The following is a 23,153-nucleotide window of genomic DNA, read 5'->3' on the forward strand; positions in this document are numbered from 1 at the left end:
GATTAAGTCACCTAAAATAAAGTTCTGCTTCTGTCAAAAGACATGGCAAATCATTAGCAATAGCTGCAAAGATGACTGACCACTCACTGTCTTTTATGGTTAGGAAAAAAGTACGTCTAATAATATACTTAGAGTATCTTTTCTAATTGCGATTGGCACACCCAAAACTCATCTCATTTTTATAGAGAGAGCAAGCCTACAAGGTATCAAATTCGATTTTGTTGAAGACAAACTTGGTTCAGTTGTTCATTATAATCCAGGGAACTAAAAAGGCAGGCTAGGATCTACAGAACAAGCAGAAGGATTCTGAGTTAGCCACCTGTAAGACAGCAGCAGAAATGAAGGCAGCAATAATGACCCGAAGTCACTGCCAGGTGATAAGACTTTTGAGGCAGAAATCCACTCCCAATCGAACTGATATCCCTATCAGAAAAACAGCCCCCAAACTTGTTCCAGCTGGCAACCACGCTAGTAGTCAAGGCAAAAGGCTGAGGATATAATAGATATGAACAAGGAGAGCATTAGAGGCTGTACTCCCAGGATGGGAGAATGCACCATGGTGGAACATTAAGAGAAGCTTGAATTGCTGTTGTCTTTGTCATCTTTTCTCTGTAAAAAGAGAAAACTGCCTTTTTAAGATATAAGGATTTTAAACTGTATTATATTAAAAGCACCAAGGACAGAAACTAAAAAGCAAACATTTACCTTTTACTTATTCCTACAATGAAATAGCATGGTAACATGACATTACCGCTCCAAGGTAAATATTTACTTGTTAGTATTGGGCTCTGCATAAAAATATACCTACTTTCCCCACCCAAGATGACCCGCATTTTCTGTTACCAAGACCAAAACAACCACCCACCCCACAATTCCCAGTTTAGTAGGCTGCATATACCTCTCAGCCTGTGCTAAGATGCTTAAACATACAGAGTGATATTTGAGGCTGCAAGTATATGACTCTCGTTTCACTCATCTTGGATAACAAACTGAGAACATAGCATGGCAAAAGCGAAGGCAGAAGTGTCTGCTTTCATCTTCCACCCCCATCCTAAAGGAGTATTAGCCATTCGGAAACTACAGCTGAGCAATGGCTGCATCCTTCCAGTGCTCTAGAACACCACACTGCTACCTTTTTTCACATTGGCTTCTGCTATCACATACTTTGGCATGTCACTTCAGGAGATAACAATATGGTGATTATCCAGACTAAGAGGACAACAAGCAGTACAAGTAAATTTTAAGCTATTTCAGATATGTTCAGCAATTTCCCTTGTACTATTTTATGGTAGATTTTGAAAACTCATAAATCCTCTGAGTTATGTTTGCTCTTTCTCCCTGTGGACATGAGAAATATATGTTTAATGACATATACTTCTAGAAAACAAAAAATGTATCAACAGAGCAGGAAAAAATGACATTTATACAAATCTTTTAGCATTCTCTTCTAGCATTTTATTCAGAACTAAAACCAGCTTTTGAAAGCAAAGACAAAACACGTGCTCCTGATGCCAGCTATCAACATTGTCAGTGCCTTTGTTTACTCAATTACAAAGTGAGTATGCTGCTGCTCGATCAGCTAAAGGAGCACTGCGAGGCCAGTCTGCAGCTTGGCTAAACAGCACTGGACGGAGTCCATCAGCTAGGACACGGCAGCCTGCTCACATGCACACTGCTTTGCAAGGAGGGCAGCTTTCACTTATGAAATGTCATGGGATAATAGAAGGAATATGCATTTCAAAGTTAGATTTTTTTCTTTTTTTTTTTTTAATGCTACCATTTTTAATTTACAAATAAAGATTTAAATTTTATGTACAGCACAGGACCCCAGATATTGTGACGTTCTTCATGCTAAGCCATGTAGGAATTTTACTGAGGGTTTTTGATTTTGCTTCGGAACGATTTAGCTTCACCGTAGGCTGAATCAGATTAAACATAGATGCAAACCAAAAAGTTTCTTCTTGGATCATTCTGATACTAAGGTACTTCTGCTTGAGCTATTGTACATAGGAGGAATAGTACAGAAAAGAGAATTTTTGTCCAATAATATTTTGAGAATAGATTTAGTCGACAATTGGTTGAAGTGATTTAAGACAATACTATCAGATTTCTGCCCTTCTTTCCTTACCAGGTATCTGGCTAAGGCTAGTGTTTCCTGTACCATCACCACAACAGCAGAGACGGCAAAAGATGTGTGAGCATTCCTCACCTGCTACAGGTAGGAATCAGACAAACCATCTGCGACTTTGATCACCTTGACTCACACATTTGGGAGCACTGTGAGTTTCATTCCCATAGTCTAAGCTCTTTGGGCATTAACCTCCAACCAGTGTACAGTGACATTTTCTCCGCAAGATCTAACTAAAATGGCTGAATCCAGGCTCTCATCCTAAACTTTGTAATCTGCCATCTGATCTAACCGATGCAAGATGTTACAGAGATGTGTCTTCTCCAGAAAGCCAAATGCTTTCAGTGTACCAGCCGTAAGTGTAGTCCTACATGCTAGGACTACAACTACCACAGAGGATTGTAGCAATTTGGGGTAACAAAGGTTAAGGTCAACCCAGAATGAAATAGTTTGACGTGGTTTGCGAATACTGAAAAGTTTCATTTCAAGATTTCCAACTAAAACAAAACATTCCAGTGTTTCCAAGCCAAAACTCTGCAAAGCTTCCTGTTCAGTGAGGGGAAAAAAAAAAAGACCAATGTTTTAACTTTCCACTTGGATTTGAAATAAAAAGGCTTGAAAAAATGGTATTTCCAAAGACAAAGCCTAGATATGACTAACCTCAGAGGTTATACATTTAGAAGATACTAGAAATTGAAATGATACAATTCTTGCTTCACAAATACACGTCCTAAGTTAATAATTCCTATGGCCAGCTCCACCAGGCCATTAGTCCTGTACAACTGACCTAGAATTGCTTCCTTCCCTAGTCATAGCCAAGTTGCAGCTTCATCTCTTCTTAATGCTGAGTGCTAGAAGATCTCAGAGTAGCTACTAGAAATAAGTAAAAAGGTATAAAAGGAGCAATGGAATTATTAACCACCCACATCAGGTAAGGTAGGTAACATACAGCAATTAATATCTTGCTAAATCAGAATACTTTCTCCTCTTCGGACTGGATTTAAATGTAACAGTAATAAAAAAGAAATAAGTGAATACTTCTTTACTCAGTTTCCTCAACATCAACATAATTTTGATGTGAAGCTATTTTTTGAGATATGACACTGAAAACCTTTAGTGTGACATTAGAAAACTTATAATGCCCAAAATATTTTTTCTATGAATGTAGCTGTATCACAAATTAAAAAAAAAAAGCCTTTATATTTTGAATTATTTAATAAAAAACAAATGCAAAGCTGGCAGCTAAAATACTAAATGTAATAAACTCTTTGAATTAAGAGTTAAGTAATACCAAGAAAAATGAAGTGGAAACACATTCATTTATAATGTTCTCTAATCGAGATTGTGAAGCTTGTTGCAATAGAAAGACTGCCCTGAATAAATTCATTGTATTTTTAAATTGAGAAATTTTAGAGAACATAGTAGTTAGTAAATATTTAAAACCTTTGTGGTAAAGGCTTAAACCTCAAAATAACAAGGAAATGACAACTGTTTATTTTTCTCCACATAAAACTGGAAGTTATTGTAAGGTCATTATACTGCATGCCTGTTTTCTCTTTAAGAAGTAAATAATTACACCACTGATTTGAGTAGACCTGCCAGTAAGTCTACATGTGGTTAAGTCAGATAGACCGATGCTCTAAAATTGGCAAGTAGCTAGCTCCCACAAGCTATTAAGCAACTCTGAGGTCTAGGTAGCTCACAGCCCTTTTATCATATGTCTCTCAACAGAAAAAAAGAAAAAAAAACACATTTAGACTATGGCTGTTGTGCAACCTTTGAACAAGGTTCTGCATATTCCACGATAACACAGAAGCAGAATTTGATGCAGTGTTCTCTCTCAGCTGCAATATTCAGCTGCAACATCTAAGCTCTCTTCAGAAACACATTTCTAACTCTCACAGGCACAAGAAAAGTCTTCATAGATGGAAAATGAAAACAATTTACAATGACATAACTATGTTGTTGAGTTTGCAAGCAGCCTGAAATAATGACTGTGATGCCACTGCAATGAAGATTGTGTCAAATTAATGGCTGTAATCAAATAATGGACTGTTGGTTGGTTACATGCTATTGCTAATCATTGCTGTGCTGAAGATTTCAGCACTACTGTCAGTATGTGTTTCCTCTCTTCTTTTCAGGTACCAAGCCCTGAGCGGAAGGAAGCTTTGCTTGGTACTATGAAAGTTCCATCATGCAAGCTCTGCAGCTAACAGTGAACTGCAACTGGGCAGCTGCAGTAATCTCTAAATAAACAGTACCTATATGCCCTATATAAATAAAATTCTTTGATATTTAATCAAGTAAAACCCTTTATCAAATTGAATAAATCTGCTGATTCAAACACAGATTCAAAACAAAACAAAACTAGCTAAACCACTCACATCATGGGTTAGAGGATGTCTCAAAGTCCTTTATCTAATTCTACATCCAAATGGAAACATGAAACCTGTATTATGCTGGTGACTGGACTGCCATCACATCAGCTCTAAGAAAAACTGAGGCTCCTCCTCTAGCGATTTCATGGGACAGCACACACAGGAGGCAGCTACGGGAATGACTAACACAAAGAAATACAGGGGCCAAGGAACGCAGTGGACAAACTTACATGGTAGTACAAAGAACACGCTTGCATGGAAGAGTTTGCTGGCTGTAGAAGGCCAAGCAAATAACTAGGCATAAAGTTGAGCTCAGTGCAGAAACCTCAGCACAAAGGTGGATAAAGCAGATAGGCATTTGTAGCATCCCATATGAGAGTATTAAGGTACTCCCTCTCCAGCTGAACTGCATCTGCCCCTTTTTAAGTAACTGAAAACAAACAAATGAACAAACAAGCACCCATATACTGGATGTTCCTCATATTAAAGATTTCCCTGAGCCAGATTCTAAAGGGAAATGCCATACATTGAGGGCTGGCAGTAAGTCTGAAATTCAAGTCTTGCTTGTTCATTAAGCCACAAAATGGTGACCTCTGTTAGGTCTCCAGTTTGTGGTACAGTCTAATTTCCACTGGTGAAGAAGCTCAATGTTACAGTGACAGCTGATAGTGACCTCTAGTTAGCAATCATACCGCTGAGGAATGGAGTTGTGGAAAACCGAGCCACTTTTCCTTCTGGAGCATGGAAAAGCATTTTGCCAGGGCAGAATATGAATAATTCACTGCTGTTACATGAATGCTGGTTACAAAGAATGCCGGTTTCAATATTCCAATCAACCAACATTTTCTTCTTCAGCAATGAAAGTATTAAAATAAAAAGTATAAAGAAGAGAAAGATGATCAAACAATTGCAGATGATATCAAGTTCACTTACAGACCAGCACAGCGGAAGATGAAAAAGTTTTGGAAAAAGACTAAAACAAACAGAAGGGGAGTTGCAAGAATAAACAAACAAATAATTCCTTTGCCTTGAAGTTCAAGCAGCAGTTTGATGTTTTTAATGGAAATACTCTTTTTCTTCTCTATAGTTTTGCTATATTATTGATATTTATTATTTGCTAAATATCAAAATTATAGATAGATTCTTTAAAACTTGGGCTTTTTAGCCATGTGATGACAATGCATCTGAAAGGATCAACATATATGTTTTCTGAATAACTATCATATTTCTGATTTTTTTTTCTCCTTCTTTCTCATTTTTATGCTGTAAATTTGCCATCTGATGATACATTTGGGCATAAATCCTACAAAAACAGATAAACAAAATCAGTAGAATTACTCACAGTAGTAAAGCTATGCAGATGTCTAAATATTTGCAGGTGTCTTAGACAATAAGCTTTCAGGGCAAGAACTACATATGTGTGATTAGTTAAGCAGTACATTTTAGGATGCTTGAAATATATGTCATAATAAGGTTAACTCTGCAGTGTATTTTTGTTCAGCTCACCAAATTAAATACAGCATAAGCCTTCTATATTGTATTTTCTTTCTACACTTTCCATATGTACACATACATAAGTATTTAGACATTACATACAGGCATAAACATATTTTCATGCTACATATTCATCACACAGGTTACATTGTACCAGTAATGTATCCTGGTCAACAGCAAGCAACCACTCTTATCCTAAAAATTGTTTAGTTGCAAAAATGTTAATGAAATCCACAGAAACACTTCGGAACCATTTTTTTAATCTCATTACCATATCAAGGAGCTCCCTGTTAATCACTGTCCAAATTCATTTGGATTTATTGTATCACAGTTATGCTTACAATTAAATGCCACAAGGTCCCAGTCAGATTAAACAAATGATTTTTCCTGTAGTCCTTACAGGACTAGTAGTGACAAATCACATGGAAATAAAATATATCATAATTAATTAGCAGAGGCCCATAGATAACCTCTCCCACAAATCTCCATGGGCAATTTTAATAGGTTTCAATATTTAAATATAAAACCCTATGAAATTGCTTAAAATTTCAAGAAATACTTGCACTTGTTATAGGTAATGAATATGTCAGTCATAATTTTTTATTACATAATTATTTCTTTAGGGATGTTAGAAACAAGTAATTATTTTCTTAAAAATGAATCAGCAGCCACTATTTTAAGAGTGCCATTGTGAATGAAATACTATCAAAAAATTGTTGTATTACTGACAACTGACATAGAGAAAAGAAACATTTCCTTATCAAAGCATGTAACATCTCACCATTGTAAAAAAAAAAAAAGTTTAGTCTTCTTTACAGAAGCTTCAGTAAGCTAGTAGGAAGTACAGGAAGATAACTCATCTTAATATTAAGCATGAATGCCAATATGAAGAAAAAGGGGTTGGCTTCTTTAGTCTGATTTCCAATAGCACATGTCAGCTGTTCATTCCTCTTGTATGTGTTTGGGAAAGTAACAAGAGGACAGTATTTTGGAGATCCGTGGAAAAAATCTTCACATACAGGAAGAAATATTTTGTCAATACTATGATCTGGCCACGGCAAACTCCCTGCTTAAGAAATAGTAAAATCTACCTAATTCAATGTAAAACAATACGTCCCCCGAATGGACAGGATGGAACACATGAAAATTGCCAAACAACAAAAAAAATCATTTACTTCCAGAGTTAAGCATTCATCTGAATGACTTGGATTTGTTTATCAAGTAAAGCCACTGGTGTTCCTTCACAAAATCTTCAGTAAATCATCTTTTGTCTGCCTTCAATCTCTTCAAAACATCAAAATGTCTCATTTCTCATTCATTCCTTGCTAACGTTCACTTAGGGGGATATTCAAAAATGTCTGTGCTGGTTCGGAAAGACTGGTCTCCTGACGCTGGAGAGGAAGGAACCTAACTTAAAATAAATGTTTAATCATGAAATTATTGAACTGAATTTAGCCTTGACATCTCTGTAATGTCAAAAGAAAGTCTTCAAGCTAAATAGGAAATCATACAAAATACCCAAATATCTACTTTGGATAGGAACTTAACTTCAGCCTAGAGCAGAGTAATTTATCTTGAGCCATTGACGAGCTAAAGAGCAAGTTATCTTTTCTTTCTTCAGTTATTCTAACTTGAGTTACATAATTATGGTAGCCAATTTGCAGTATTCAAACAACCTATGTGGAAAAAAAAATATGTCTCTCACAAATTGTACAACTTCTTTCCTTTGGAAGCATCCCATATTGATTGCTGTGTTTGGCAGAAAAACAGCAAGCTTTGTTAGAGAAAGGTGGACAATTAAGGCTAATCTTCTAGTTTTATGAAGCCTGTGGGACAGTGTCGTGATATACCGACAGTCAGGTGTGTATGTATAGGTATGTATATATGTAAATGTTACAACATTCTCCAAGTCAAAATATCAGATGGGAGAAGAAAGAAAAAAACTAATTTGGCCTCTCTAGCAGGAATGAATAAATACACTGGAATTTGTAATACAGCCCTTCAGACTGTAAAGAGTAGCAAAAATAGAAGTTTAAAATACATAGATATGTTTTGCAAACACTTTTTCTCAAATCAAATAGCTATAACGCAAGATTTTCAAGAAATAAGAGTTCAAAAGGGGAAAAATAATCAGCTGGGGATTAAAGACAACTTCATAAACTTTAGAATAAAAATTTGAAAAAGCAATTAAGAAAATCAGCTTTTTCACAAAAAAGTAGCTTTGAAGGACTACAAAATTCAAGCAAAAATATGATGAAAGTGCACATGAACAATAAAATAATCTTGCAAAATTTTAAAGTACCTATGGAAACTTCTGGATATAAAGAGCTGAAGGCACATACACAGATACCCCACATCATGCTCCTGCAGCAAAACAGCCATAAACTCTTCAATATGCAGACACAGGAAAATTGTGTCAATACAGGTCTGATGGCGAGCCATAGTACAGACAGAGTTCGGCACTGTTCTGGACAGATGTTTCCCAGACATTTATTCTGCTCCTGTTTGCCAGACTTTAGATAAACTAGTTGGGCTATCAAGATTCATGTCAGGGCTTGGATTAACAGCTCAGGACGTGAGAGCACAAACAGACATTACTTTATGTTCCCTGTGTTCACCCAAGCCTTGCTGTATTCTCCTCAATCGTATCTGATGTTACTTCAGAACAGATGCTTTGACCATTAAGTATCCTCCCATTTCTGCTGCAGGGTAAATTTTCAATTCACTAAGTGTAAATACCTCGAAGTGTAAAGTTAATAGTACATCAAGAGGTCTCACAAAATTACCTATTGCTGTATAGATGAGGAGGTCTGTACCTGTGCCCTTCAGTGGCAGCTCACCATTAGATTAGTTTAGTTATGGGATGAAATCATACCCACTATTCATGAGCAGAATTAATTTTTGTTGAGGCTCTGTACGTAGCAAAATAGCCAGAACCAGTCAGTGGGTGATGGAGGCAATCATCATTAGCTGACCAACTGGGCACTCATAAAAGAACAGGAGCCAAGAACTGAGTTTCAGATAGCACAGAAAGTACTTGAAAGGTTGTTTTCAGTGAGCTAGAAAATAGGAAGCTAGTGGCATATAAAACAAGGAGAGGTAATGCAAAGAAGCAACAGGCTTGGAAGCTATTTGAAGCAGCAATGAGAATGGAAAAAAAAGCAACAACACTATGATAAAATCAAAAAAGTATTAATATGTGAAAAGATCTGGAAACGTGTGGATGCTCAGGGAATACTATATATTAGGGGTGTCGTGTAAGTCAGATTTGCAAACCTCATGTGTCACCTAGATATTAGAACCTACTGAGATTAGAGCTGAAAATCTGCCACTGAAGGACCAGAAGCAGTTGGTAGAAACACTTGTGACCAAAAGATGTGGAAAGTTTAAGCTTTAATACACAGGAAAATTCTGCAAAAATCAACCAATGTTTGTTAATCAAACCTACAAAATCCCCATGATAAAAATAAACCCATCAATAGGGTTGCCAACCACCACCGTTAACCTTTACAGAACTGTTTTTTTTAATATTTCTGAATACAAGCAGTGACATAGGTTTGTCTTTTGTTTAGTTCAACATACATTGTTTTTCTTATAACAGCTTCCATTTTATAGAAACCCATGAGATTTCAACAACTTTATGAAGACAAAAAATAATTATATACTTTTAAATTTACTTGAAACCTTATGAAAAAATAAATACATAATTGTTAAACCAAAGTAGTATCTAATCAGTTGCCTTTCACATCCTAACACTGACCCTAATCTCTGGGGTGTAAACAAACATGCATACTTTGTGCAAACTTTAATCATAAAAAAGAATTAAATATATTCCAACATAAATATTTCAGCAAATAGCCATGTGAAGGAACATGAATGTTTAATTTAGACATCACCTCTGTCATTATCTGTTAGACATCATGCCAGTGTTTCTCCTCTGGGAATTCCAAAATATAACCAAGTTTCCAGTGCCTAACTGAAAACGATATTTCTCCTTACCCACACAATGCCCATCTACTTCTAGGAACATTTATGTATTTTAACAATTCGTAACAAGATTCGACAAAATCTTTCTCCAAGTTGAACATTACCTGCATTTGGTCAGTCCATGTTTTTACTAATACTACCTACGAAGCCTGAATAATCTTCCATTGCCTTGTTTATGCAGGAAGGAAGGATCTAGCATAAAGGCCAGACTCTAACAGGTTGACTTACAGAAAACACCATCTTCTTTCAACTATTTCCACTAAAGCACAAGTAATTGCCAAATTCCTCAACTAGAACATACCACTGTGGTCAACTGCAAGATCCAGTGATATAGTGAACATCCTTTCATCTATTCAAGAGCTTAGCAACAACATGTGAGATAGGAAGATATGAGTTTTTAGTGTTTCTCGCAGAGACTAGAGACATGGGCTTAAATGAAAGAGACCAGGTGAAGAAAAATGTATGGTTTCCATACGCTTTGTGATTCTAGATAGTGCTTCTTTCCTAATTGCATAAATGTGCCTTTGATCTACACAGCCTCAACTACACAGCCACGTGATGACCTGCAATTCTACGTGAACTATGGTTCCTCTTTGGGTATAGACCATGAACAAAGTTTAGCTGAGTGTCTGGAGAGGCCTGGATACACAATACAATAAATGTGTCTACCTGGAATGAAGTTCTGTTCGTGAACTGAGTTCATTCTTCTGTGTACACACATACCGTTTCATGAACACTAGAAATCTGTATATAAATAGCACCCTAACATTAAGGTTTTGCTCTTCAATCACTGTACATATTAAGTCTAAAAAAAAAATGAAAATATAAGTCATCATTTTGGAAGCACACACTGCAGCATTTCCATGAAACCAGATATTCAAGTGCAGAACAGGCATTTCTCAGAGCACGCTGTTGAACTCTTAATGGGGTATCAGAATGTGAAAGCAACTCGAAAAGAGCCGCAACTGCAGCATTTTACAGTGTCCTTGTTCTCCTTTTCTCTATCTACTCTCGCCTGAAGCGTTCTAACAAATAAAAAGGTCAAGATGGGATATATGTCCATGGCCTTTTAACCACATTTTATTTTTGGGGATCTCAAGTTAAACTTCAGGTATTTACTGAAGTCACCTCAACATTCTCAGTACATCCCCATGGGAAAGTTCTGTTTGCAAGAATGGGTAACTGAAGATAGCTACAAATTTTTAATGAGAGAATTAATATATTACTATGTATATAAAGTGGATATTAGAAAAGAGATCAACAGCAAGAAACACTGCAATCAAATACATGTCTAGCTCAGAATCAGCCACAGAACATCTATCCTATAAGCCAACATACACCAGAAACAGAAGTTCCTTGCAGAATCCTTTAACAAACATGAAAAAAGCCTATAAGATTAAAAGCCACCATTACTGTGCTTGAGTGGAAGAGCATGAGAAAGATCAAGGACGTGCCGGCGTTCTAAGCCCTTGAGAACCTGGGTGACTTCTTCAAAAGTCACAAACGAGCACAGAAAGCAGACCCTGTTCCACACTAAGAAGGAAAGCCAAAAAATCCACAAACCTACTTCCTGCTGATCTGGCCAGGGGTAAAAAGATCCCTCATAGCTGAAAAGCTGGTGAATTACATAACACTTATAGTATATGCAGGGTGCACAGAGGTTTTAATGGCAATAACAATGGCTATTCTTATCCTATGTCTAAGTATGGACAGCTTCAGAAGATAGTGGAGAAAAAACCACACACTTTTGTGGTGTATAAAAAGGTCTTGTTATTTGCTTACTCTCATTTTTGATACTTTTGTGATTTAGGAGAAAGGACATCAATTTTTGAAGTGAACAAAACAGGAGAAATCTTCATTTCTGTTGCAGGCCTTCACGCCTATAATAATTAGTTTAAAACTGGCTTATTGGCTGACAGATTGCCATTCAAAGCAAGAAATAAGAATTTGTTTCCAAGTGGAACAATAAAAGGAACTGGAGTTGGCCCATAGGTAACTCTCATATTGAAATCATAAAGTAATGTAGGTTGCCTCTTCCTAAACAGACTGTGAAGCAATAAATTAATCAATCAACAAAATATCCAATCCACATCATATGTTTAACCTGGCTTTGTAAACTGAAATTCTGACTGGCAGAACTTTCAGCCACAAGGGGAGAAGAGCACAGCTTTACCTTTAACACACGTTCATTAACTTCATTTGTATAAAAGATAAGAACCAGTGTTTGTCTATATATGTAAGTTGTGAAAGGACAGCAGCTGTGTCCTTTACTTCATAACATACTTTTGGAGATGGCTATAGAAAGAAGACAAACACCATCAACACTGGCTGAAATTGAAAAAGTTAATTTTCTTTGGAGAAAAGGTACAAAAGTAGTTCATGTGCTCAGTCTAGAACTGGATATGCATGCACATATCAAATTTTATCCATATCAATTATGTAAGTGATATATTTGACATAGCATTAAGTAACTACTTTGTGTTTTGGGGATTTATATAAAATCTGCCAATGCATTTGAAGATAGACCACACAAACCTTAACCATATAGATATTGTCTTCCCTTCTGACTGCTGTGCTATGCAAGGGAACAAATTCTCTATTTCGGAAGCTCAGAGAAGTGCAGACCACATCTCTAAGTTGGTGAATCATAGGATCATAAAATCATTTAGGTTGGAAAAGATCTACAAGATCATCAAGTGCAACCATCACCTAACACTACCAATAATGACTGTGCTTGCTAACCCAGGAAAGGTCCAAACAGAAAGCCATAACACCTATACTCCAAATAAGATGACTTGCTAGCTAGTTCCTGAATGATTTGGAGTTGACCCTAAAATATTTGAGATGCTTCTGCATTTCTGGGCAGCATGAGGCACTTGTGAAAGGAGTTTTCCACAAAAGCAAAAGGCATTAATTACCACTACACTTTGAGTAAAGGACCATGCCTCAAAATAACTGTGACTGGAACAGCAGAGGAAGAAATTAATAGTCCACAAGGTTTGATGGAAGATTTTCAGGATTTCTAAGGTCTGCACTAGCGGAATAAGCAGAAAAATATGGAGCAGTCAGACAGGAACAGTATTATGGGGCATAGTACTGGATGTTGGAAACCTCCTGCACTTAACTCCTAACATTTCTTTTTCTCCCAAACCTCATGTACCCTGTTCTTAGTAGTTCAGTTCCAGGACTCTGGCTATAGGTAGCTGATGAAATTGCTGCAAGCCCAGGGGCATCCATTCACTGCCTGAACTGAATGTTCTTACTCCATTATGTACTTCTAAACCACTGCAGTTACAGAGAAAAGTACATCAGTTTAAGCCACCATTGCAAGCCAGCATTGATTGCAACAAAGCAGTAATTAATATACAATTGGTTATCGTTGCTCATCTGAGAAGCAAATCATGAAGCTACCACAGCTGAATTGATCACAATCATCCATTCACATCCTAAATCATACCATGTGCTTGTACAGTACTCACTACAGTGAAGTCTAGATTATAGTTTGAGCCTTTAAGCACTATACTAATTGAATAACAAAGTAATGATAATAAGCAACAGAAGTTTTAAAGAAACTTCAGCATATACATTTTGCACCCAACACCCTGCAATTATCCCATTGATAAGTACAATTTTAAGTATCAAAAATCTGGTTAATTAAATTTTCTCAGTCTACCAGGCTTAAACTTTTAACAATGCTTCCTTTGAAAAGAAATTAAAAAGAACTAACCTGAACACTTTAAAAAAAAAAAGGGGGGGTGGGGGGGGGGGAAGAGAGCAAATAAAAAAACAAAACACAGTGGCCAAACACTGAAAGAAACCCTTTAAGTATGTCCTATATTTTGGAGTTGATCAAATTCCTGGCCTATTTGCAGAAAACTCATTTAGATGTTAATAGCATGCACTATGGAAAGCAAAAGTAAATTAAAAAAAAAAGAAAAAGAAATAGTAAATGAAAAAGCTACTTGACTGAGGCTGCCCAGTGCTGGCATGCACAGAAGCTGCAGTTGCTACTAAAAGGCAGTGCTGAACGCTTATTAAAATATACCCGAGTCCTACACAATGCCAGGCAAAATTACAACTCTTAAAAAGATACCTAATCTCACAACTCCTGTGGTCTACATTGCTGAGAAAAGACAGCAATGGATTAAGAAACTCTTCAACTTTTTAGCTCCAAGAGTCTTCCCTCATCTTTAGACTTCTCTTTAAGGATTAGCTCCTCATCATTTTAAACATATATGCATACGTATATACGTATCTAAAGATGCATCTTATCACAAACATCTTTGATATATATCTCGTATATGAGTTTCTGAGAAAAGAATCAAATAGCATGACAGTGACTATAAGGAAGTAGTCACAACTTCGGTGCCACATCAGGTACAGCGCAGGATAAAGCCTGCTATAGGCACAGCCCTTACACAGTCTGGGGCCGTGCATGCCAGCTAGCTTTCCGCCAGGTAGCACTGCCAGCACTATGCAGTATTTTTCCTGGGATATTGTTCTGCGTTGACCACAAACCGAAGCACAAACTTTATGAGCAACAACTCCAGCAACTTCAGAAATGGCACCAGGCCAGCAGGACACACCCTGGAGTGCATTACAGCACTGCCTTGTAAACTCTTTTATTAATTTCACAATAAATACTCAGAAATCAGACTTTTTTGCAGGTGATAATGAAATATAAAATCAAGGCAAAACAGATGGGTGATAAATTCTTGGCACCAGACTAGTTTAAGTGAGTTTTAGCATCTCTTTCCGGCAGGCCCAGCCCTGCTCCTGCTCTGAATGCCTCAGCAGCGCACATCGCCATGGCCTTTCACTAAGTACTTCGCCTCTCTCACGCTGCCTTTAAAGTTTCAGTTACCATTACAAAATCCAAATGTGGAAAGGTTTAACACTTGATTTGGTTTTGTTCAGGTTAAAATCCACTGCTGCAGTTCAGGGTAAAACTTTTTTAAAAGATCCATAAACTTTTTATGCACTTTTCAGCTCAATACCAGCTCATTTTTCTTTGATGACATCAGTGCAGCAGTGCCTTTCCTGCTTCAAAAAGGGACTAAACTACTGAGAACTTTCAATAGTTCCATAAAATGAGGCCTATACCCCAAAAGGGGAAAGTAAGTAACATCGCAGCTCTCCTCCCTTCACACCACTTCTCCAGCTGTCAGAGGAAAATTACAAATGGCCAAGCTTAAATGGAAGATTTGAAAAAATCACAGAAAATCTATAAATGAATCAGAGCTAGAAAACGCATAGGGTTGCATTAACAAATCTCTCACAAACTGAAGGCCGCACGGTCTGTTTGAAGACAAAAAATCGTGGACTTTATCTCTACAAACCTGATTCAGCTTTGGAAATCCCTGGCCCGTTTGAAGAGATTGATATTGGGCTTCACGGCTACAGACCTGAGTTAACTCTGGAAACCCCCAGTCCGAGGTATAAAGGCTGATGAGATTGTATTAGCCAGTTTGCCTCTCTCCAGAAAAGCACCATTTTTATTCATGCTGATCTGTGCTGGAGAAAGAGGGAGTGAACAAAGGCAGCGAACTGTTTGCCCTGGGCTAAGACCTGCCCCTCGCCACCTCTGGCGGCACACAGACACGCGAAGGCCCTGGGAGCATGGAGCACGTGGTGGCTTCCCCCTTCTAGTTCCTGCTGTGCAGTTGCATCCAGCAAAAATACAAGTCGTGGCCAACACAGGTGGTTTCCCTTCCCTTCAGAATGACCCTTATATCCTGTTGCACCACCCAGCTTAAAACTGTGTCCACTTTGTCACCACTGAGCCTGCCAAAATTGCAGACGGGGGGATAAGCTGCCCAAGAGTGGTATAAACCACTTTTGTCATACAAGGAAGCATATGACTGGAAGCCGTGTCTATGCTAAGGACTGGTTCAAGAGCAGGACCACATCTGCTTATACAAACCACTAACCTCCCTGACCTGTGCAAACCCATAAAAAAGAGTAGCGATGTACTGAGCGCTGAGGACTCGACTCTGCTTGCTCACAAATAGCCCAGACGCTACACAGGCCAGGAGCAGTGATAGTCAGTATAATATATTTTCTGGCTGTGGTTATTGAAGGTTGCTACAATTAAAACCATAAATAAAACAAACTTAAGTCTGTACTCTGCATTAGAGATGTTCATTTGCTGCTAAAGTCATAATGACCCATACATAAGGCCATCCTGATTCCTCTGCTGGTCTACTTGGACTGACAGACGGGATTCAACACACCGGCAGGCACACGCCGCAGCCCTAGTGGGGGGATCCACATGGTCCACACCCATGGGAGTCTGTTCTTGAAATCAGAAAAGGGAGAAAGCCTGTGGGAACTCGTCTCCTGCTTTAACCTCACTCATCCAGCAGTATCAATGTCTATGAATTGCAGAAGCTATGGGAAAGAACAAAGAGAAACTGCATAAAACCTAGTTATTTTAACAATCTATTTTGTACAGTAATTAATCAGATCAGCTCTCTATGGGGCTCCAAATATCCTAAGGTAAACTTAATTCACTGTAATCAAATTAAAAACTATTGAGCTAAAAGTTACAATGCCTAGTAAGGATAAAAAATATCCCTATAAAAACTCCAGACTTTTTAAAGAGGGGAACTAGCAGCTATGCAGAAACCAAACGGCAGAACAAGAGAACATACAGTGCAGAAATGCCCCAAATCAGAAAATACCACAAAGAAAAATGTTTATTTTGATCCTTCATTCTAGCTTCTAAAAGCTTTCATCTTAAAATGAATCGCAGTATTATGTTCAAAGGTGAATGATACAATGTTTTCAGGGATATAGCATGCGTTAGATAGAGCTGACTGTCACCTTGCTTTCTTTAATGTAAAAGTCTGAATTGCAAAGTCGGTTCTAAGCTAATGATTGTACTTCCCATTCTTTACAAGCAGAACAGAAACTGTTTTGAAAATGGAATTGTGTAGTATCCATAAAATAAACAATTTATGCAACTGTATTAGTACATTTTTCCATTCACAACAGCATACAAAAATTTTCTTGTATACACATGTGCTCACCTTGAAACAATTCAATAATTTGTTCATGTGAACATGTGTGGCCTATGGATTGCCTGTGAACTATTTGTCCTAGATACTATTTTGATTACTTGCAATTCTTATTTTTCTCTCTGCAACACAAGATTAATCACCTCCATCTCACGTTATTGTTCTTACTTGCTGACTGGATGAACCCCAAAGAACTTTCATATTCACATGCCTTAGACAAATATTCATAATTACATACCTTTGCATGATTATCTCTTACCATTTCTTTTCTCTGGAACATTCCCTCCATTAAACACTTACTATTAGGAACACTCAAAGTGAATAAAAAGCAATGTGAATAACTAAAAAGGCATTCACAGTATTCTTCTAATGAATGCTAACAATCATTCTTTCTCTAAGCTAACAGCATCATTCCAGACAATGAGTAAACAAAACAAAAAATAACTCCAGAACACCATCCAGAATGCAATTACATCAAAAAAAATTCTACTATAGTATTACACGTAAGAAAAAAATCCAAAACAAACAGGAAGTTTTACTGGAAAACAGTTTTCCTGGGGAGTTTTCCTTTTAAAAATAGCCTGAGAGCCAGAAGTTTGCATATCCCCCTACCCTCTGAAAATTGGATGATAGATCTTACTTTTCCTAAAATTATTACTGAACTTATGTTCAGAAATACAAGCTCAATGACTACTTGATTTGTTAGGAGAATGAAAAGGGATAAACAACTCAAAGTGTTCTGAATAAATGGCAATTTAGCAGAAATACAGTGTTTCCTTGAATGCTCTTTTGGCTATGAGCAATAACGCTGCCACAAAAATCTGGTTTGCATCATCCAAATGCTTGAAAAAAGAACACATAATTTAGGAAAAAAATGATGGCTGCTACTTAGCCATAAAGAGCAGCACTAGTGTTAGAAATAGCTTTTCTACGATATTTTTGTTCATGTTCTGTTTTTTTTTTTCAGCAGTAGAAGTAATTATGGTGGTTTGTGAGGGCAGCGTTTAGTGCTATTACCCTTTAAACACCGTACACAAACACCGAGCCTGACTCCAGGAAGGTTGAATGTGGCCACAAGCAGGGCAGCAGCCACATCCTTGCCTTCAACCCTTCAAGGAGCCCCAGTGATTTCACGAGAAGTAAAGGCTGCTCTCAAGCAGAGGTGTGTTGCCTTTGATCCAATTTCTTGTCTGTTTGAAAGAAGCACTCTTTCACACTTTATATGATAATTTTATGCACAATACTTTAACCTAGAAGAGCCAAGTGGAATGACCTCCTTTTGGTTTCACAGACCGGAAATTCTTTCACTTTCCTTAGGAAATGGAGCCCAATGCCAAATCTCTTCTCCTACCTGTGCTCTGTGAACTTTGTATTTCTACCTCCAGGAAGATCTTTTACAAACCTGAGAAGCTTCTTCAAAGAAAGGCAACCTTACAAAGCTAGGGAAGGATTTCTGAAACAGGATCACTGATAAAATGGGCACTGATGACGACAGTGTGGGCCTAGGCAGATTTGAAGCTCAGGATGCATTAGGTGAGGATTTTACCACCTGTGTTTGAGGACTTAGCTTGTATCAGCCCAATCTACTGCAGTGACCCCTTAGGGTGCAAGTCTGAGGAGGCCTCTGCAAAGGCCAGCTGTGAGGTGTGCAGAAGCTCTGGAGCGTGCTGCCAGCCTGCACCGCCACTCCCGCACCCAGCGCTGCCTCCCCAGCTCAGCGCCGAGACCTTATGCAGCCAGCAGAAGACTGCGAGAGTGTGCAAGGAGAAATGCACTCTGCTTCAGCTCCTCTCCCTTGGCACAGAGCTCGATTTTACTTTGGCGTATAATTCACAATTAATTCAGATGTTTGTAGACAATGTGCAAGTGCTCGGCTGAATGCCAGCTCATTTTTCTCCTATTTTTACTCAACCTTCTTTTGTAATAATTTTCTAGGAAGGTGCCTTTGAGACTGGCTCTCTAACTTCCTCCCGAGCCTCAGAGGGACTCCGTTGTACTGACCCTCCAACTAGCTGGGGGAGACTGGAAAACTGACCTTCACCATCTGAATGACAGGCAGGAAACAAAGAACGCGGGAGTTTCTGCAGCCCCAGCGTAACATGAATCACTTCCTCCAGAAATGAGTGATAATAGCATGCATATCGCATGAATCCTTTGCTGTGTTTTTAACCCTTACTGGGAAAAAAAAAAAAAGCAAGTCACCAGTAAGGGTGGTGCACTGTGAACATAAGTCTCACTCCGCACTTAGCATGAGACCACAGGGATGGCCCATTTAACACTTGGTTTTGCTCCAATTACGAAGCTCTTTGGTATTCCCTTCCTCTTGCAGCAACCCGTCAGCTGACTGCAACAAAGTCAATACACCAGTTTGCACAGTTTATAAAAATCAAATACACTTTATCAACCAGCTGACTGGCACATGAAGCGTGGTCACTTTAACGGCTAGGTGTGGAATCAGCAAAAATGCAAGTAGCACCACAGGACAAACCTCTCAGTTCACAGAAGAAATATTACCTTTCCAATCGATGGATTAAGTGCCCTGTAACTGGCTTGCACAAAGGGCGTGTCTGCCTAATTGGGCTAATTGCAAGGAGCATATTGAGCACCCCACATTCCTCAGCCCAGACAATAGGTAAGTGACACACCTAATCCGTTTAAATGGGATGCCTGGTGTTGCCTGCAAATCTGTTTATACTGTTTACCAAATGTGAATTAGTATTTGCTAGCATAAATGCCCTGCTGTGCAGATCTTTGTTAACTTCAGGCTACTTCCTTGTTCTCTTAAAGCTGTTAAATGAGTCAATCTGGCCCTAATATGCTGCAGTGCTCTGTCTACTACTTATCTTGCACGACTATTGTTTTCTAATGCATCCTCATGAAACCCTAAAAAGGTCTTCATTGTGACAACAATTTGTTCAATAATTACAGCTTCTCATGAAAAAAGACCAATACACTCGCTGGAAAATCAAATATCCAGATGGGGGGTAGAGGGAGGAAGAGATAAAGGCAAGCTCAAAGTACTTAAAAAAAAAAAAGACAGGTCTGGTATAAGAAGTCTATAAGCTATTTGGCATTCTCATCATTACAGAAACAGAAAATTAATTAATGACTATGCATTTTACACAGTCTCTTAGGAGTCTATAGGGATACTGCATCAGGGAAAAGGTTAATTTGCGTGGTCTTTGTGTTGCTCTTTGGCTCACAAAGTGATTGAAAGCAATGCTGTCTGTTATTAACAAAGCATTGACCATTCAATCCTCTGTGCCCAAGGTATGGAAGCTGTGGTCTGTGCTCCAAACTGTTTACAAAACAAACACACTTACAAAGGAACTAGTAACAAAATTGACCTTGTATCTTCAGCTCTAATAAAAAAAATAAAACAACACCAAACCCACCATGAATATTATGGTTTCTATATATCAGCAAAAAAAAACCACTGAAGGCCTCAGTTAACTTTTCAGACCGTACTTAACTCTTCAGATAGCAGGGGGCAGGGATGCCACCCAGACGAGCACTCAAATCATATACACGCAGATCTGTCCAGGGCATGAGTTTACAACTTGACAGCAGTGGCTTTCTGTGACCTCTCAAATTTACCTTCTGACCCTGTGACTCCTTGATCACCACCTCAGTAGAAAAACAATTTTGCCAAACCTAGCTGTGATGTTCTGCCAGATGAGGAAAGAGACAACTGCGAGCCTGGCCTTACTTCAGTGCTGTGGCTGCAATAAACGAATAGCCTCCTAGCCTTTCAGTATTTCAGAAAGTTTCCTTCTCTCCCTCTGCTCTCCTTGAGCAAGTGGGACAAGCCGTGATCACCACCAGAAGTCCTCTATCACTTTAAGAACAGAAACAAGAAGACCCGTACCATTTTTATACTTCTGTTCATTCTTTTCAACTCATTCTAACTCCTTCCCCTGGGAGTTAGCCCTCCACCAAAAGTTTCTTTCAGCGGAGCACCAGCTCTGTCTATTAAGCTTACCCACCCCTGCTTAGCCTTAACACTGCTTTCTTTGTACTTGCCTGGTGAACTGACCAGCTCCGCAGTACAATGGCTACAATTACTAAATTACACTGCCTGTCACTGCCTTTTGTATCACACCTCTAACAGGTGTCATTACCATGATAGGCAAATTGTAATAATCTGTTCACAGCCCCCACAGTCTTAATAATGTAGTTTATTTTATTTTATTTTACATAATGTATGCGTGAATACTGCAAGCGGCCTGAATGGCTGGTAAATACGCGGGGCTGAAAGACTGAACTGCAGACACAAACAGCAGCGCTCAGGACAACAAAACCGAATGCTACCACACTCCTGATACAGTGAATACATACACAGATGCATTAAAATAGGAATATTAATAAATGTGGTTACAGAAAACACATCGGTCTGAAGAAGGCACACAAGGCACTCCTGAGAAGCAGTTGTTCCCCTTCCCTGACTCACTGGGGGTGTCTGGAAGGACACCAGCACACGCTCTCCTGAGGACCCCTGCAAAACACAGCCAGGTGAGCAAAGTGGGAGAAAGCCCCGTAGGTTATAAATCGTATGAACACAGCAATCTAAAGCAGATTTTGAGTATACATTTAATTTAACGACACAAAGAGATCTGGATTGCATGATTCACACAGAAGACAAATGTTTAAGCAAGGTTTAACCAAACCAGTGTAAAACTTCTTTACACAGGTCAATGGCAGCTGCCATACCCAGTGATAAATATACCGATACCTTGCTGTTTGCTGTTTTTTGCGGCCTGACTCATTACTGTCTTATTTCATTTGTACACCAGCACAAATTCACCGGCTTTATTGACTGGTATAAAAGGTCACGCAGTAGCAAAATGGGTTCCTGGAACCCAACCTGATAATGAAGGCATTGACAGCCCTATCAAGACAGTTTGAATTTCCTCAATGCAATGCACAGTTAGAAACAAAATGCACAAAACTTCACGCACTGGCAATGTAATACCTGGATTAAAAAAAATGAAACAGTGCCAGCCACCCTTAGCTGAGAATCTCCCCTTTTTAATTCACACTGCTAAGAAACTCTGGATGAACAGAACGGTCTTGAAAGAAGCCCTAATGGATAAAATCATTTTCTTCTTGTTTCATTTAAAAGTTGAATTCCAAAGTTAAGACCTTTTAGCATTGTAGGGTATTGTATGAACTCGGTTGTTTGTTCTAGCTAGGACAAACACAAGAAGAGAGATGGCCTGAGAAGTGTTATTTTGATTTGGTGGTAGTTTGGATACTAATGCAGATAAGAATGATGGTTCTTGGTCTTTAAAAAAAATACTCTAACTCAGAGTTTAGGGAAATTTTGATCCATTAAAGACCTGGTATGTAATTTCTGTGGGGGCAGTTAGTTATAACCCAGACAGCTTTTTATAGTTTCTTGCCAGTCATTCAATGTTGCTCATCTGAAGAAAGCAGGGTAGGTGGAAGCGGTGCAAACTAGGACAGACACCTCACGTTTATATGTATATCAAAACTATTATTCTTTCAGTTATCGTGGGTTAAAATTCCATAAACAAATATTAAAGTCACATGTCTGACATACACAATAATACAGTCATTTTTCTAGTTGTACTGCTTGCACACAAAGAAATTTCTGAAACAGAGGATGAGAAGCAACCAAATGATCAAGTTCCTTAAAAATGCACGCTGGTGAGGCGCTGGCTGATATTAGCTCACCTCTTCTCAGTATGGGATTTTGACTTACAAAGCAGTGGAGAGACAAAGAAAAACAAATGAATAACGAGAAAAAGAACCTGACACTTCATACACTGCAGTGGGAGGGATAGAACATATCTTTTCCAACAATGTTGTCCTTAAGCAATTCTTGATAGTCAACTTCCCTACGTGGAATGGGAAGTTGAATATGAAGGAGACTCAACCTTCCAGAAATTTGCAAGTTGATGGTGAAGAACAAAAGAGAAGCTAGAACTATTGGATCTCACATTCTTGCCATCTCCTAAGGAAAGGAACATGATTAGGAAAGCTAACACAGACTTTAAGGTTGTTTGTCCTTTAAATTGGTTCATACCAGCAATTGCAAGTGCTGTATTGGAAATGTCAGCATGCTTCTCTGTAATACCTAATACTTTGTCCCAGAAAAAGGTAGAGAAGACAAACTTTTTTTTT

At 38.3% G+C, this 23,153-nt stretch overlaps 1 protein-coding gene across 6 annotated transcripts in view; it reads right to left on the bottom strand.

The window, feature by feature from the left end:
• Positions 1 to 23,153, bottom strand: part of VTI1A (vesicle transport through interaction with t-SNAREs 1A) — a 266,673-nt gene that overhangs the window by 148,116 nt on the left and 95,404 nt on the right. For 2 of the 6 annotated variants that reach the window (XM_067000604.1, XM_067000602.1), the window contains one exon: positions 1 to 21,501. This exon is cut by the window's left edge and continues 43,198 nt beyond it. The exons of the other annotated variants lie outside the window; for them this stretch is intronic. In XM_067000604.1, the coding sequence (XP_066856705.1) occupies positions 21,368 to 21,501 (134 nt within the window). In that variant the 3' untranslated portion in view covers positions 1 to 21,367. The remainder of the gene's footprint in view (positions 21,502 to 23,153) is intronic. 6 annotated transcript variants of the gene reach the window in all.

This window comes from Anser cygnoides, chromosome 7 (assembly GCF_040182565.1).
Source record: "Anser cygnoides isolate HZ-2024a breed goose chromosome 7, Taihu_goose_T2T_genome, whole genome shotgun sequence".
Lineage (NCBI taxonomy): Eukaryota > Metazoa > Chordata > Aves > Anseriformes > Anatidae > Anser > Anser cygnoides.